Here is a 16339-nt window from a genome sequence, read left to right on the forward strand (position 1 = left end):
TTTCTTCTTTCGTTGACTGCAATAATTAATATTTTTAAATATTATTATTTTTATGTTAAAGGGGGACTGAAGATGCAAACAAAATTAAAAAACATAAAAAAAAATTCTCAAATTTTCTTCACGAGCCTTAACAGCCAGCTGTTATTAATATTGACTTGCTTACATAGTGCTCTTAGAACAAAAAAAAACACACACACATTATGTTATGAACCTATTATACGGTAGATTGAAACATTTTAGGCTTCAATAAGCTATAATTGGCAATTTCCCACACTCATTCATATTGCTCATTTCACATTTCTGCACTTCCTAATTGATTTCTACATATTTCACGCCAAATAATTGCAGACTAAAATGCAAAACAAATTATATACAGACAGTTATTACATAATACAATAATTAGAAGAAAAAAAAATAAAAGAGCAAATCGGAAGACAAGCGGAAAAACTAAAAAATATCATAAATACTAAACTAAAACAAAAATGGAAAACTTAAAATTTTACTAATGAACCAATGAATTGCCAAAAAGTAGAACCCGGAAATGCATGCATGTGAGAAATGGGAAGCAATTTTAGGCATGCAACACAATTTTAGTATGCCTTGCCACATTTTCAGTTTACGGTTTAGCATAATTCGTTCAGTGCCGTAGAATATTTCTTCACAGTTCAAGTATTTTTGAGCATAAAATTTGGTTTGCAGCATAATTGAAATTCACTTTCGTAGTTTTATTTTTTGTTATGCCAATTAAATTTATTTAAATACATTTGAAATTATTGAATTTTCATTTATTAATTTTTGCATTTTCTTTTCTCGTCCTGCAGGTACATTCACAAATCAAAACAATACGATCGGACCAAGCGCATTTGAAAAATAGCCGTTTTGGTGGCGAAGTATTTTTTCTAAATCTTGAAGATGGCTACTTTGGCTGTCAAGTTAATGAGTCTACAGATTATTTACAATTATTCGAATTATCGAAATTATGCGACGGCAGGCGAGATTGTTTTCTCGGTGCCGATGAGCTGAGAGAGGAGCTCAAATGCACAAGTGAGTAATAAAAATTTTTTAAAACGAAGACTTCTCTTAAAAAAATTAAAATTTAAATTCAAATATAAATTAATTAAAATTAAGATTAACTAAAAATAAAATAAAAAGTGTTAAACAGAAATTGAAATTTAAACGAAAAAATTAAAATAAAATTTAAAGTAAAAATAATAACTTAAATTAAATTTAAAAATTGAAAATAAAAATAAATTAAAATAATTAATTAATTTTTTCTAATTTTTTTTTTCTTAAAAATTTACAAATACCATATGAAGCATTAAAATTTATGCACCTCCTACTATTACATAAATGTTTTACGGTGTTAAATTGTAATTTCCGTTTACGCTGTTAATTGCAGATGACTGTGATAAGGATGGCACTCAGTGCACGAATGGTGTTTGCTTAAATGGCGTTTGCCATTGCAACGACGGTTTTGGCGGTTGCAATTGCAGTGAGCGAGGTAAGTGAGCGATAAATTCAAAATACATTTCAAGTCTGTATATAATTGAGAGTCATTCGTTGAGCAGTGATTGCAAAATGTATTAGAGTTCGTTGTAACGTAATTAAGATTTAATGTTAAGTTTATAAGCGTTGCGAATTGTTGGAAAAGGATTTCCTTCGATAAGGCTGTGCGATTGTGCAAAGCTCAGTATTTAGAAAATGCTAATAGTGAAACAATGAGAACGTACTTTTTTTTTTGATTGCCAAACAGTAGCTGCAATAAAAATAAATAAGGTAGTAGCTGACATTGTAATAGAATTGTCGGCAGTAAATAAATTTAATTAAATAAATTTTAACTTTTATAAATATCTAATATATTAAAATTACTAAATTTTTAACAATTTGCGCAATAATTAATAACTAAAAATACAAATTTATAGCAAATGAAAAATTAGTGAAGCCTAAAGTAAATAATTATGACTAATGTAGTAATATTGTTTAACAAAATAAAATATATTTAAAAAGTATACTGAATTTTAGCTACCTGCTTTAGTTCTTATTAAAATTAAAAATTAAAAAAAAAATTAATTATTTAATTAATTAAACTAATTTAAGTCATTACTTTCATTTTTTCTTATAAAAAAAACTACTCTGAAATGCTAAGGTAAGAATCGCATTACAAAAAACTAATTTAAATTATACTAATTATTTAATTAATTTTAGTAATTATTTTAAAATTAACAGTTTTTTTCTATAAAAGTACGCCGAAATTGTAAAGGTAAGAATTTAATTACGAAAAAATTAATTAAGATTTAATTTAAATTAATTAAAATTAATTTTTTAATATTTTTAAATTGTTAAATCAACAGATTTAACCATTGCTTCAAATATAAGGCAAACACGTAAAAGCTTAGCTGAAAAAACTAATATCTCAAAAAAATCATTATTAAAGCTTGCAATAAACGCTAATTAAGTAACTTATACTTATAAAAAATTCTAAACAATTATAACAATTGGCATACGCAGTTTTTGAAGGGCATTTATACAGTTTAACATAATAAAAAATTTAAAATTAGCCACTACAATTACAAACACTCTAAATTAATTTACCAAAATTATTTAATTTTTTATAATATTAGGCGCTAGTTAACATAGCACAGCCTTACACATAGCAAATTTGTAGCATATAATTTAAGTAGCATAGCTCAGCAGTAATTTAATACCAACAAAACATATTAATTTTACCTTATACATACAAACATTTGCCTATATCAATACAAAAAAAAACATAGTAACTCCAAACTACAACTACATAAGTACAATTAATTAACGTTAAACAACAACAACAATAAACAAGAAAACGCTCATAAATATAACGCCACAAACGCCAATGCACAATTAAACTAATGCTTAATCCTAAACGCTTCCAGATGAAAACGAGTGCAAATATCGTCCATGCGATGTGTTTGCGCACTGCATCAACACGCTTGGCAGCTTCACGTGTACCTGCTTTCCCGGCTATCACGGCAATGGGCTTCACTGCGAAGGTGAGTTTTTGTTTTATTGCACGCTTAACAAAATATTTAACACACACACAAACATAAGAAACCAGAACACATACATTAAGAAAATTTTAAGGGAAAGGGTTAGGCAGTGGAATCGCACCAAACCAAACAACAGCGTCAACATAAAATTAATTTGTTATTAATGGCAAATATTTAATAACTTTTAATTTAACTAATAATTAATTAAAAATTAAGAAAAAGTTAACAAAAATTAAAAAAATTAAATTAACAAAATTTAAAATTAAGAAAAACTGACAAAAATTAAAAAAATAAAATAAAAATTATAAAAAATTAATTATCAAAAATTTAAATGCATCACAATAAATTTAAAAAAAAAATAATTAATGGAACATAACTAATAATTGTTAAAATCAACAAAAATCACAAAATAATAATAAAAACGAATTTAATTAATATAAAATTAAAAAAAAATTAAAATAAATTTAAAAAAAAAATAAAAATTAACAGACCCACAAAAAGATTATTAATAGTATTAATAAAAATAATAACCAAAAATTAAAAAAAAAAACATTTCTAGCTATTATAAGCCTTTATGCGCATAATAAGCCAATTTTCAATATCTAAACTCAACTGTATTTGCTATAAAGTTATCGATATCGTTTTAGAACCACGCTCACCTAACATAAAATCGATATTTTATCGATTAATATACCAAAATTTAACACAAATTTCAAAATTATATTGCGAAAACTCTATAAACTAAATTTTATAAATTTCTAAATATCGATTTATCACGCACACTTCCCATATAATCGATATTTTATCGATAAATATTCCAAAATTTGACAAAGAATTCAAAATTTCATTGCGAAAGCTTTAAAAACTAAATTTCATAAATTTGTGAATAACGGTTTATCACGCCCACTCACCTTATAATCGATATTTTATCGATAAACATTACAAAATTTAACAAATATTTCAAAATTATATTTTGTCCACGTTCGCTTTCCAGGAATGTCTACAAAGTTATCGATATTGTCATATAATCGATAATGTATCGACAAATATTTCCAAATTTAACAAAAACTTCAAAACTATATTGTGAAAGTTCTAAAAACTAAATTTGAGAAATTTGTGGATATAGTTTTATCGCACTTCCCAAATAATTGATATTTTTTAAATTTGCGAGTAATAAAAATTCAAAATTATATTTTGACCACGTTCCCTTTCCACACAATCGATTTTTTATCGATAAATATTCAAAAATATATAAATTTCAAATATATATAAATTATATTAAAAATTATAGATTATAAATTATATTAAAAATATGTAAATTATATAAATTATACTTTGAAATTTACTAAAAATTTCCAAATTATACTTTGAAAACTCCAAAAAATTAAATTCGAAACTAGTTAAAAATTAAAACTAAAAATACTGAGACTAGTTAAGTTCAAAATAATAATTTTGAGACTCCATATCTTTTTTTCACATGAACTTTTTCACGTCATTATCTTTGGGTCAACTGTGCGTCCGTTGTTGTTCAATTCTCTTGCTCAAAAGTATAAAAAATGGGCGTGGCAGGCAGTGTAAAACACGGCGTATGAATTCAGATATAAAACAGAAAGCTGTAAATATTGAGCTTTCTAATGCCAACATTATGTTTTCCCCACCCTCTTTAACAGCCTTACCACTGTGGCGAGAAGTGGGCGATTTTTATTCATAAAAAAAACCTAAGACACTCGATATGTGAATGTAAATATTTTTTGAAAACTTGTAGGTTATGTATTTCTTTACTCAGAATTTATTCACAAAACTGAAAAACCGCCTCTTCTCCGCTCCACTTTCTTTCTCCTAACACGCAAGCAAGCCGAGTAGTGCTAATCATATAAAAGTTGTGGCCACTACAAAGTTGGCGAGCCAGTTATCTAAGCTGCGTTGCTACCGAAGTCACACCTTTCTAGTGTTATTTTTCCTCGCCTTATTTACTTTTTCCACTTTGCCATTTAGTTTCGTGCTTTTTGATGTTTTATTTTCGTTTTTTTTTTCTTTTTTCGCTCAACAGTTTCTCTATAAAATAAACTTGTATTAACTTACCCAGTAACTTCTTTCTATGCGCTCCGCTGGCCAAGCAGCAACTAAGCAAGTACTAAGTTGTAGAAAGAGATACTTCCGCGCCGCGCTGCTACACATAGTTCCTCCTATTACTACTTGCAAAGTAGCCAGTTGGCCAGCGCAAGAGCTGGAGCTGGAGCAGGGCAATTGCCACATTTGTTTGCTACACAAACATTTTCTTCTATTAAACGACATTCGTACGCACACTTTATAACCGACTGTAAGTGTGCGTATATATACATGTGTGCCGACATTTATGCGGCGCTGCCACAAAGCAAATGCGGTTATAGAAAAAAGTGCAACAAAGAGCGATTTTCATATGAAAAAGCATTTTGTAGCAGCATACAAACAAACATAATATTTATGTATAAAGCTGTGAGTATATTTTTCAAAGTTAGCTACAGCTAGTAATCTGGTAAGTTAGTTTGTGTGCGCTGTCTAACGGTTTCGGCTATAAAATGCCATTGAAAAAATATTGTAATAATAAAAGCAAATGTGCAAGAAGACGAGGCATGAAGTACAAATAGCATAAAAGCAATTGGATTAATGGCAAAGTAGAATGAAGTGAAGTAGGCAAAGAAAAGCGGCAGAGGGTGAAGACTTATGGCAAGAAAAGGTGCTGCAAAATGTGCTACACAAAAGCCAACAAACACAAAGGCAAGCTGACACTAGTCACACACACATACACACATATATATATTAGCGGTTTTGCGGCACACGGCAACAAATATGAATTTAAGTGCGCAGAGCTTTATTTTAAGTTGTATGGGTGTATTAATGCTTGTATGTAAAGTCAAGCACGCGCAGTCGGCAAGCGGTATTGTAAAATGACACGGGTTATAAAATCGGATTTGGTCCAAAGGCGGCAAGGCTGTTATGAGAATGTATGGGCATAATAAAGATAACGCTTTACACACAAAAATATATAATATTTACACATTGATATATATGTACGTATATAAAACTGGCAGTAACAGCACAGCTATAATACCCTACACATCTGCTTTTGCATAAAAAGGCATAAAAGGGCATAAAACAGTGTTTGTCTTGATTTAAACGTTTAATTTGTATGGCCGCTATATGCTATAGTTCTTCGATCTGAAAAATCTTTTCATATATTGTAGCGCTGCCCAAAATAATAATGTATGCAAAATTTAGTGAAGAAATCTCGCTATACAAAAAAGTTTTCCATAGAAGCCAATAATGCCGATTGTTCAGTTTGTATGGCAGCTATACGTTATAGTGATCCGATCTAGGTAATTTCTTCGGAGATTGCACCATTGCTTTAGGTAATAATCCATGCCGAATTTCTTGAAGATTTCTCTTTAAATGAAAGAGCTCTGCATACAAGAACTTGATACCGATAGTTCAGTTTGTATGGCAGCTATACGGTATAGTAGTCCGATATCAATTATTCCGACCAGTGAACAGCTTCTTTAAGAGAAAAGAACGTTTGCAAAATTTCAGATCGATATCTCCAAAAAAGAAGGACTAGGGCGCTTATATGTATATATGGTAGACAGATATACAGATACAAGCCCAAATCGACTCTACTCATCACGCTGATAATTTATAAACATATCTATAAACTTTATAGAGTCTTCTTCGTTTCCTTCTGTGTATCACAAACTACATGACATACTAAATGTAGCCTGTTAAGCGTATAAAAGTAAATATTCTTGCAGCGCATGCGCATAAATATGTATTTGTATGCAAATAGCAACTACAACAACAACAAATACAACTTCATTTAAGTTGTACAAGCTCTGCGACAATAGTAGAAGAGCATAGAAAGTAACTACAACAACAACCAATACTAATACAAACATAGCTACAGCTTAATGCCTGGCCATAAGCTTATGCACTGTAAGCTAAGCTTAGCAGCGGCAACTTCAGGCAGCACGCAAAAGCGTAAATTTACTTACTTCTACTGCCGACAACAGTTGCACACACACACAAACACCCCACCATCTAACGTCCAGTCTAACTAACCAACTATTATTACCGCATTAGTTAAGTACTTGTGGCACGATAGGCAGCGCGACGCAGCACCATAAACCGGTCACCGCCATTAATGTCAGTTGCTATTAAATTACGTCATAAAGTGAAAAAAGTAGCACGAGATCATTTCCTAAGTCGTTCAATGTGATTCTTTGTGACAATAAAATTGCGGCGCAACTACAACAACAGCACAGTTAGTTGGATGTAGAATATGTCGTTTATTTTTTGAGCACAAGCACATACAAGTAGGGCTCGATTAAAAAATCTTATGTCTGTTGAGTCTTACAGATAGGTTGTACAAGCAGGCGTCGTGATTTAGCGAAGAAAACTCTTAATTACCGCCTTCTAGTTATGACCTCGATGGTGGGAGAAATTAGGATCACTAAGACATCATAGTTATCTATAGCCCATAGTTACTTTCTTTAGCCTCTCGATAAACGTTGTCTATATATTTTATGTTTATGTATATGTTTATCTTCATATGTCTAGAGCCTTGCTTAGAAAAGTCGCTTCACTGATAGCCACAAATGACTGGACTCTGTCTTAGGACTGCTGGGTTTTCAGTAAGTGAAGTAAAAATTCACTGAGCGGTTGACGTTGTGCACCGATAAGCGAAGAAATGGCACTTTTTCTAACTTCTTTGGTATTACAACCCTGGATCGGTCTGCAGACAGGTCGATATGCACTTTGTTTTCCATTGGATGCGTGATGGGTATCGATCTGTTTGTCAAGGGTCTTCTCCAGTCTTTCTCCAGGATTCGCCAGGTCCAACTCTCCCAAAAGAATAAAACTAAAGCATAATTTTAGACTTGGCTTCGATCAGTATATAAATACGATCTAAAGAATGCTTAAGCCAATCAGAAGTCCAAAATATTAGAATTAAAATGTACCGAACCGACTTCAACGAAATGTTACAACAAGCCTGGACAAAGACATATCAATTAATCAATAAGACTGGCGAGGCACACTCTCATACAAAATAATTTGAAAGACTAAATAAGAAAATGCACCAAAAACAGAAATTAGACATAATAAAATAAAGTGGGTCCGTGCTCCTCCCATCGCTTTGAAATCAGAGAATACTACAAACTTCTAAATCATTAGAAAACTAGAAAGCTGCCCAGACGACCGCAAATTCCTATTACTTTTACCACTCTCAATTTGTGGACCGCCACCGCCGCCACCATGGCGGTTGCTTTAATTACGTCATTTCATTGCGCGATCGCGAGTACCACAACGCCAAACAGTGAAGAATGAAAGAGCGAGTGCAGGAGTGGAGTGGTGGACGTTGGGCAGTACACTTCCATGTGTTGTTAGTGATGAACTTGATGGAGAGGCTCGAATTTCCACAACTCGGCAGTTAGAGAAAGGTACAGAATAGCTAGTGGACATGCAACATGGCGTAATACAAACATACAAGTGTGTGTGTGTGGTTTGTTTGTATGTGTAAATATACCACAAAAGAACACATACCAGAATGGCTAGCTGTGCTGCTTGCTGTATAATTGCCAGCATTAGAGCGCTTACGTGTTGCAACGTAACAATAGCAGTAACAATAAAAAGCCACATACAACTACAACTACAACAAATAAAAAAGATAAAGAAAGAATGCATACATCAATAGATTACAGATTAGTTACAGGCGGCGGCGACGGCGACGCTGAAACTGCACATTAACGAAGATAACAACAACAGCATGCGCCCGGCGGTTCAAGTACGAGCCACACACACACTTACGCGCGTGCATATATTCATTTGTGTATGTGTGTGTTTGCTCTATTGCACTGCAAACAATCTCCATGCGCTTGTTGATAGAAATTTTTATTATCTAATCATTCTCTGCAAACAAAGGCTATTACGGCATTGTCGGCACGCTACACGGGCGCAGAACGAGCTTTCTCAAACACACACACACACACAGGCATATGTATGCCTTGAAGAATGCCTCAATTGTGTACTTGCGCAATTGTTTGGCTGCAACAGGTGTTCCTTTTAGCCGCCACACAAACTATATACACATATACATGCATATACCTTCACAGAGAAAGCCAAGTATTATATCACTATGAAGCAAATTAATTGTATTGAAGAAATATTTTAAATTAAAAATAGAATTTGCAGTGCAAAAGGTTGACTTGCTGACTTGTTCTTGTTCATAGCGAACGAAGATGCCGTTGCGCATTGTTTTCAGTTCTGAGTGGCATGGAACTAGAGTTCTTGATGTCTCAGCCACAGCTTTATACACTTGATGATAACTGGAATGAGCGTGAAGGGTATAAAAAAATTACAAAAGGGAAATATTGAAAGCAGAACGCGCGCGAATCAGCTTTATATATAGCTTTTTAAAATCTAAAAAGCGAACTCTCTCTTTTATAACTACAATTGAACACCAGAAAAAGCTTTTAGAGCTTTTTATATATTTAAAATGGAAGAAGCTTTTGAAGCTTTTTGGTTTGGAGGATATTAGAGGAATCTTTTAGAGCTTTTATATACATACGCAACAAGTGCTTTTAAATAGGATACTATAGGAAATACATTATTTGAAAAGCTCTGAACACTCTTTTTAAAAAAGTAGAGCCTTTTAACTTTGATCAATAACACACACTCTACTTTTAATTACAATGGGATATTAGAGAAAAATTTAAGAGCTTTTTAAATATTTGCACTAGATGAAGCTTTTGCAATTTTTTTGTCTTTAGGATTTTGGACGAATCTTTTAAATATTTTTACATATTTTTCCACGGTAAGATCCAAACTTTTGTATATATTAAATAAGATACTATACGAAATAAATTATTTGAAAAGCTCTGAACACTTTTTTGATAAAAAAAAGCTTTGAAACTTTGACGTGTAACACTCACTCTAATTATAATTACAATGGGAAATCAGAGAAAACTTTTAGAGCTTTTTGTATTTTTGTATTATTTGTACTAGAGTAAGCTTTTGAAGCTTTTTGGTTTGGATAATGTTAAAGGAATCTTTTAAATATTTGCATTTTTTTTTAGCAGAGTTAAATTCAAACGCTTTTTATATATTAAATAAGAGAATATACGAAATACTTTATTAGAAAAGCTCTGAACACTTTTTTGAATAAAAAAGCCTCGTAACTTTGATGCGTAACCCTCACACAGCTAATAATTACAATGAGATAGTAGAGAAAAATTTTAGAGCTTTTATATATCAGTACTAGAGGAAGCTTTTGAAGCTTTTTGGCTTGGAAGATATTAATGAAATATTTTTGAGACTTTAATTATTTTTAACAGGGAAGATTTTTTTTTGCAGAGCTTTTCCTGCATTTAAAAATACAAAAAGAAGCTCTTGGAGATTTTTATATAATTAATAGGATACCAAAAAAAGCTTTTAGAGCTTTATGTACATATATCTAAAAAGATATGAAAGATTTTAGGGGAGAATTTAAGAGCTTTTAAGAGATAACAAGGACTTTTTAGGGTTAAGTTTGTATAAGTCAATCTTATAGTTGCAAAGTTTGCGCCGAAACGCAAACATAATCCATCTTACTTTTCTCTCAAACACTTGCAATGTGCATTTCTCATCATTCAAATTAACTGTGACGCTTAATTTTCCACAGAAAATTCTCGACATTTCAATTTAGTTCTAATTGTAGGGAAAAACCCGTTCGCAACGACGCGCATGAATTGTGTAGAACTGCATTCTAGTGCAACATAATTCGCCACATTATTAGTACACGTATTAGTTCGTGCCACAAGCCATAGAAGGGCGCCAAAATAGACCTCCATACATGTGTCTGTGTGATCATAAGAGTGTGTGTGTTGGGGGAATGGGGTGCTCGCTGTTGACTTGCATTCCTGCACGTACCAACATTAGACGGGTCTGCAGCTGTATGTGTGAGTGTGTATATATGTGCTTGCTGGTAATATATTCCTTGGCGGCGGCAAGTCAGTGCACCAATCACTCAACCGCGCAGTTATTAAGTCCGCAACTGTGTTCCCAAGGGAATCTCCAGCTGACTGGGAATTTATTTTAGATATTCTTCTGCATTATTATCCACCTTTATATATATTCAATTGAGTTCACATTTATGCAATTACTTGTTGAAATTACATGTTTATGGGGAAAAGGCGGTAATACACACATACACATAAGTATTAAAGTACATATAAAGATGCAGGTTAAAAATGGGAGACATCATAACTAATGGCAGTAGGCACGTAAAGTGATAAGAACTTGACGTAGGAACAGCAGGAAGATGCTTGTGGCATGAACATAAAGTTGCGCTATTTCCTATTTTATTTATTATTTTTTTTCTTGCTTAATTCTCCATACACCTGTACTTCAATTGAAATCATTATTTATTATTTTCACACGTGCAGATAAGCAGTTTTGCCCGCTAATAATATATCTGCACATGCCAAAGTATAACTGCACATGAATGTATATACATACATATATGTACATATATACAACATATACATATATTCTATTATATTTCATATTTATATGTGTGTTTGCTTTTTAATGATTGACCGAGAACACTTGAGGTCATCGCAGATGAACTAATTCGTCATGCGATGGGAAGTGCAGAGATATATAGTAGATAGATTACATATACAAATGAACATATGTGAGCATAGAAAGAAAATAGTTTGACTGTTGTTTAGTCTTGACTTGGCAAGTGATTGTGATCAGCGTAGCTGCGGGCAAGAACTATGCTAAAAAGTTGAATTATTTTTAATCTTAACTATTAAAAATTAAATTATAATTAGTTAACGCTATTTCTATAGGCATATTAGGCAAATGTAATGATCCATCAACAACTTCTTGGTTACACGAGTTAAATTTCCGTTATAACCTCACTTTTTCACGACAATATTTCTATATTGTCCATGAAAAATGTCCCCAATATTTGGTTATACAGAAATCCAAACATAAAATTGCAAAAAATTTAAGAATTTGCTTCATTGAGTCGGTAATGAAGACCTCAATATTTAATGCTCCCAAAAATATTTCTAGTGCTAGAGACTTGACAGAAGCCTAAAAAGAATTTACTTCGAAAAAATTTGCTTTATATGTTCTGTAATAAGTCAGGTCTCTAATTTTCTCTAATAAGTTATTTTATGATATGATTAATATATGTTTCATAAATATTATGATTGGATCCAGAGATCTTATTCATTCCAAACCGACTTCATTGCAAATGTCCTGACCTAAGCATGAATTTTTGATTAACTAGGCAACAGATATGAGGTAAAGACCTCATCTCACCAAGTCAGACCAAAAATTTCAACGTCACTTAAAGAAATTACAACAAAAACCTTCAGAGTGTAAATTTTATAAACTTACGAAACAATTACTGAGCACTGTGGCATGACATATGTACGTACCTCGAAATAAATGGAGTCGCGACATTCCGTTTTAATCAGCTGACAATGCTGATGTACGCAAAGCCTTTTAAGGAAACATTTGTTCAGATTTCCATACATTCTAGTAAAATGGTTCTATAATGCCAACCTTAGAGCTGCATGCTTTGAAATCTATTTTTTCTAACAACAGTTGCTCTCGACAGACATTTTCAAGCTTCTAGCGGTATTTCTATTTTGAAAACAAGAAAAAATATTAAATTCGGCTGCACCGATGCTATATGTAATACCGTTACAGATGCAAGTTTTCCTTACACGAACTTGAATTTGATCGTACCTTTTGTATGACAGCTGCATGCTATAGTGCTTTGATTCGAACTATTTCTTTGGAGATTGTATAGTTACTTTCCGTAATTATTTATGCCAAATTTCGTTAAGATACTTTGTCAAAAGCAAAAGTTTTTCATACAGGAAGCTGAGTGAGATCGTTTAGTTTGTATGGCAGCTATATGTTATAGTGCTTCGATAAGAAAAATCTTCTCAGATATTATAGCGCTGCATAGAAAAATAATATACGCAAAATTTCGTAACGAAACCTCGTCAAACAAAGAAGTTTTCCATAGAAGCACTTAATTCCGATGGTGCAGTTTGTATGGCAGCTATACACTATAGTGATCTGATCTGAGTAATTCCTTCGGAGATTACACCATTGCATTTGGTTATAATCTGAGCAAAATTTCTTAAAGATACCTCTTTAAATGAAAAAGCTTTCCATACAAGCACTTGATCCCGATCGTTTAGTTTGTATGGAACCTATACGGTGTGATGGTTCGATCTAGATAATTTCTTCAGAAATTGCGTTGCTATAGACAATAATCCATGCCGAATTTCATGAGTGTATCTCGTCAAATAAAAAAGTTTTCCTTACATGAACTTAATTTTTATTGGCCAATTTGTATGGCAGCTATATGCTAGGGTGATCCGATCTAACCCATTTCTTCCAATATTGTATAGTTGCTTTTGACAACAATCCAAACCGAATTTCGTGCAGATATCTCGCCAAACGAAAAACTTTTCCTTACAAGAACTCGATACCGATCGTTCAGTTTGTATGACAGCTATAGGCTATAATCGTCCAATATCGCCCATTCCGACAAATTAACAGCTTCTTAGCGGGAAAACGACGTGTGCAAAATTTCAAATCGATACCTTCAAAACTGAGCGACTAGTGCGCGCCTAGCAACCGGTTAACCCTTTAGCGGTCAAAGCAACTTACTTCAGCCAAAAACTAATATTATAATAAGATTATTTATAATATATAATTATTTATCTGAACTTTAGCGCGAAATAGATAAGGCATACCCCAAAAGCAAATAAAAATTTAAGCAAATTAACGAAAAAGACACTTACGAAAACTGCGAAAGGAAACGCTACAAATATTTCGCCATCACTTGAAGCCACCAAGATTTATCTACGTCAATTCAGCAGCGCATGCGCGACCAGATTTCCGGCTTTACGCAAAATTCCGGCGACCACCAACACTTGCCACCGCAAATTTTCATTACTCACACACACGGACAGCGCATAATTAGCGTTTGAGCAGCTGGTTTTTGGTCAGCTGACCACATTTAACACGCTTTGCTAAAGATCAAGTTCACCCATTAAACTTTAATGCGGCAAGTTTTCCGCAAGCAATCACACACACATATGTGTGTGCGTGTATATATGTGTGTACGTGCAACAAGCTTACCGCTAAGCGCCTAGCAATGTTTATATGAGATTTACTTTTTGTGCGGAAAATGCAATTCCTGCTTGACGTGTCTAGCGTGTTTTGTTGTTGTTTTATTTTATTTTATTTTTTGGCATCGCCGTTCCCAATACGTTTGTTGGGCGGCGCGCGTAGACACTATGTAAACCTCAACTGTCACAAAGCAACAACAAAAGAGTAGTGTAAGTGCTAACACAACGGTAACTGCACTTCAACTGCTGCAGAATGCAAGTCAGCCACATAGACGACGGCAAGCGTATTCTCGTTCCATCACGCTTCGTGTGGCATGCAGCAGCAGCAGCAGCAGCGGTATAACAACCAGTGGCAGCATTGCTTATGAATATTAAATGTACACACGTTTATGGTATGACTGCCGCATAACGGTACACGAGGCTATGGCCATGCAGCGAAGCAAAGCAATAGACAAGAATAACAACAACAAAATGTTAATCCCGCCACAGACACCTGTTCCACTAAATGCATTTTGCGCATTGATGGTCACACATTTTGCCAACAGCCAACAACAGCAACAATGTGGTGACACAAAATCACAACAAAAAAAAACAAAAACAAATAAATATTCAAATCAAGTCTGCATTTCATGTTTATACATACACATGCGTATGTGTGCATGTTCGTATATCTGCATGTGTTTTTAGTTGTCAACTCCAACTCCGGTGTTTATACAGTTATGCAACGCGCCACCCAGGCCCACTTCTCTACTGCCATTTCTTGCGAATTGAGGTTACACGCACTAACAGACAGTCACTCGTCATGCTGACATTCCAGAAAATCATGCAGCAAGTGGCATGCGCCTGCGCATGCGCGGTGACCTAACCAAATTCTTCCGCTAATCGAGACTGCAGCGAAGATTTTTTACTCAATAAGTAATTAAAAACATTTCTTTTACAAAGAAATCTTCAAGCCAAGTCTTCCAGCAGCTTTTTCATCAATTTCAGTGAATTACCAACTTACTTTTTTTATTATGAATTTTTTTACTACTATAACCTTATAAGTAAGTATCACACCTACATACTGGACCTACAGTCTCTTTGTAAGTTCACACAATTAACCAACACACCACCGCTAACTCGCTTTGAGATCATGTCGAATCACGCAAATTGCGCTTGACCTACAAATCCAACAATTTAATACACAACAACAAAACCAAAACATTAACAAATGCATAACAGTTTCCTGTGCAACGAAACTGCAGCAACAGATGAGTTATAAATTTGCAAAAATATATTACAGAGTATAAAAGGCAGCAACAAAAACTACAACAAGCAAATTGGCTAATTAAGACACTATTAATGAAAATTTAAGCGCATATGTGCGCTACAGCCATAAAAAGCAACGCTGTGAGAAAAAGTTGCGAGAAATAATGAGTAAAATTAAGTTCATAAGTGGACACACTATCGACTGCATTAGATCCATGTGTGAAACTTTGAGGTATTAACGATCGCTTTAGACTAGTATCTAACACATCCGGTTCATGTCTGGAACATCCGATCAGTATTTAGTACGCTTAATTGACTCACCGAGTACTTGAAAACATTAATGCGTACTTATCAGCAGCACAAAAGTTTAGTTGCCGCTTAAGTCTCTGCTAGATACTTGTTCAAGCTATTTACGATAAAACAAAAAAAAACCGGAAATTGATTAAAATATCGAACATAAAATTTGATTCAAAATTCATTCCTACAAGTGGTACAAAGCTTTCAAAGAAGGTCGAGAGATCGTTGCAGACATGCCTCGTTCTGGACGATCGTCGACCTCTTCAGCTAATGAAAATATTAAAAGAGTGAAGGATAAGGTGTTTGAGAATCGTCAGGCAAGTGTTATACAGATTACAAGAGAGCTTGACATATCGCGCGAGTCCGTTTGATTTATTTTGAAACGACTCGTCCCGATAAAGCTAAATTTTTTTTAAATGAGTACGATTATGATCGAATTTAGAAACCAAAAAGGAATTAAACCATCGATCAACAATCGTATTCACCAGATTTGGCTTCGTGGGAGATCATTGATTTGTTTCTGACAAGAAGTATACACTTATTAAGCAATTAGAAGTACTTTCTTTCTATTCAAAGACATAAAATAAG

General features: G+C 33.3%; 1 protein-coding gene and 1 long non-coding RNA gene across 2 annotated transcripts in view; one reads left to right on the forward strand and one right to left on the reverse strand.

Moving 5' to 3' along the window:
* The window catches only part of LOC126753595 (uncharacterized), a 156289-nt gene that overhangs the window by 87463 nt on the left and 52487 nt on the right, over positions 1-16339 (reverse strand). The window lies entirely within an intron of this gene.
* LOC126753594 (uncharacterized) overlaps positions 1-16339 on the forward strand; it is a 203521-nt gene that overhangs the window by 77994 nt on the left and 109188 nt on the right. Inside the window, 3 exon segments of the mRNA XM_050465148.1 lie at positions 822-1044; positions 1400-1501; positions 2913-3029. Coding sequence (XP_050321105.1) covers positions 822-1044; positions 1400-1501; positions 2913-3029 — 442 coding nt within the window.

The sequence above is a fragment of the Bactrocera neohumeralis genome, chromosome 3 (assembly GCF_024586455.1).
Source record: "Bactrocera neohumeralis isolate Rockhampton chromosome 3, APGP_CSIRO_Bneo_wtdbg2-racon-allhic-juicebox.fasta_v2, whole genome shotgun sequence".
Classification (NCBI taxonomy): domain Eukaryota; kingdom Metazoa; phylum Arthropoda; class Insecta; order Diptera; family Tephritidae; genus Bactrocera; species Bactrocera neohumeralis.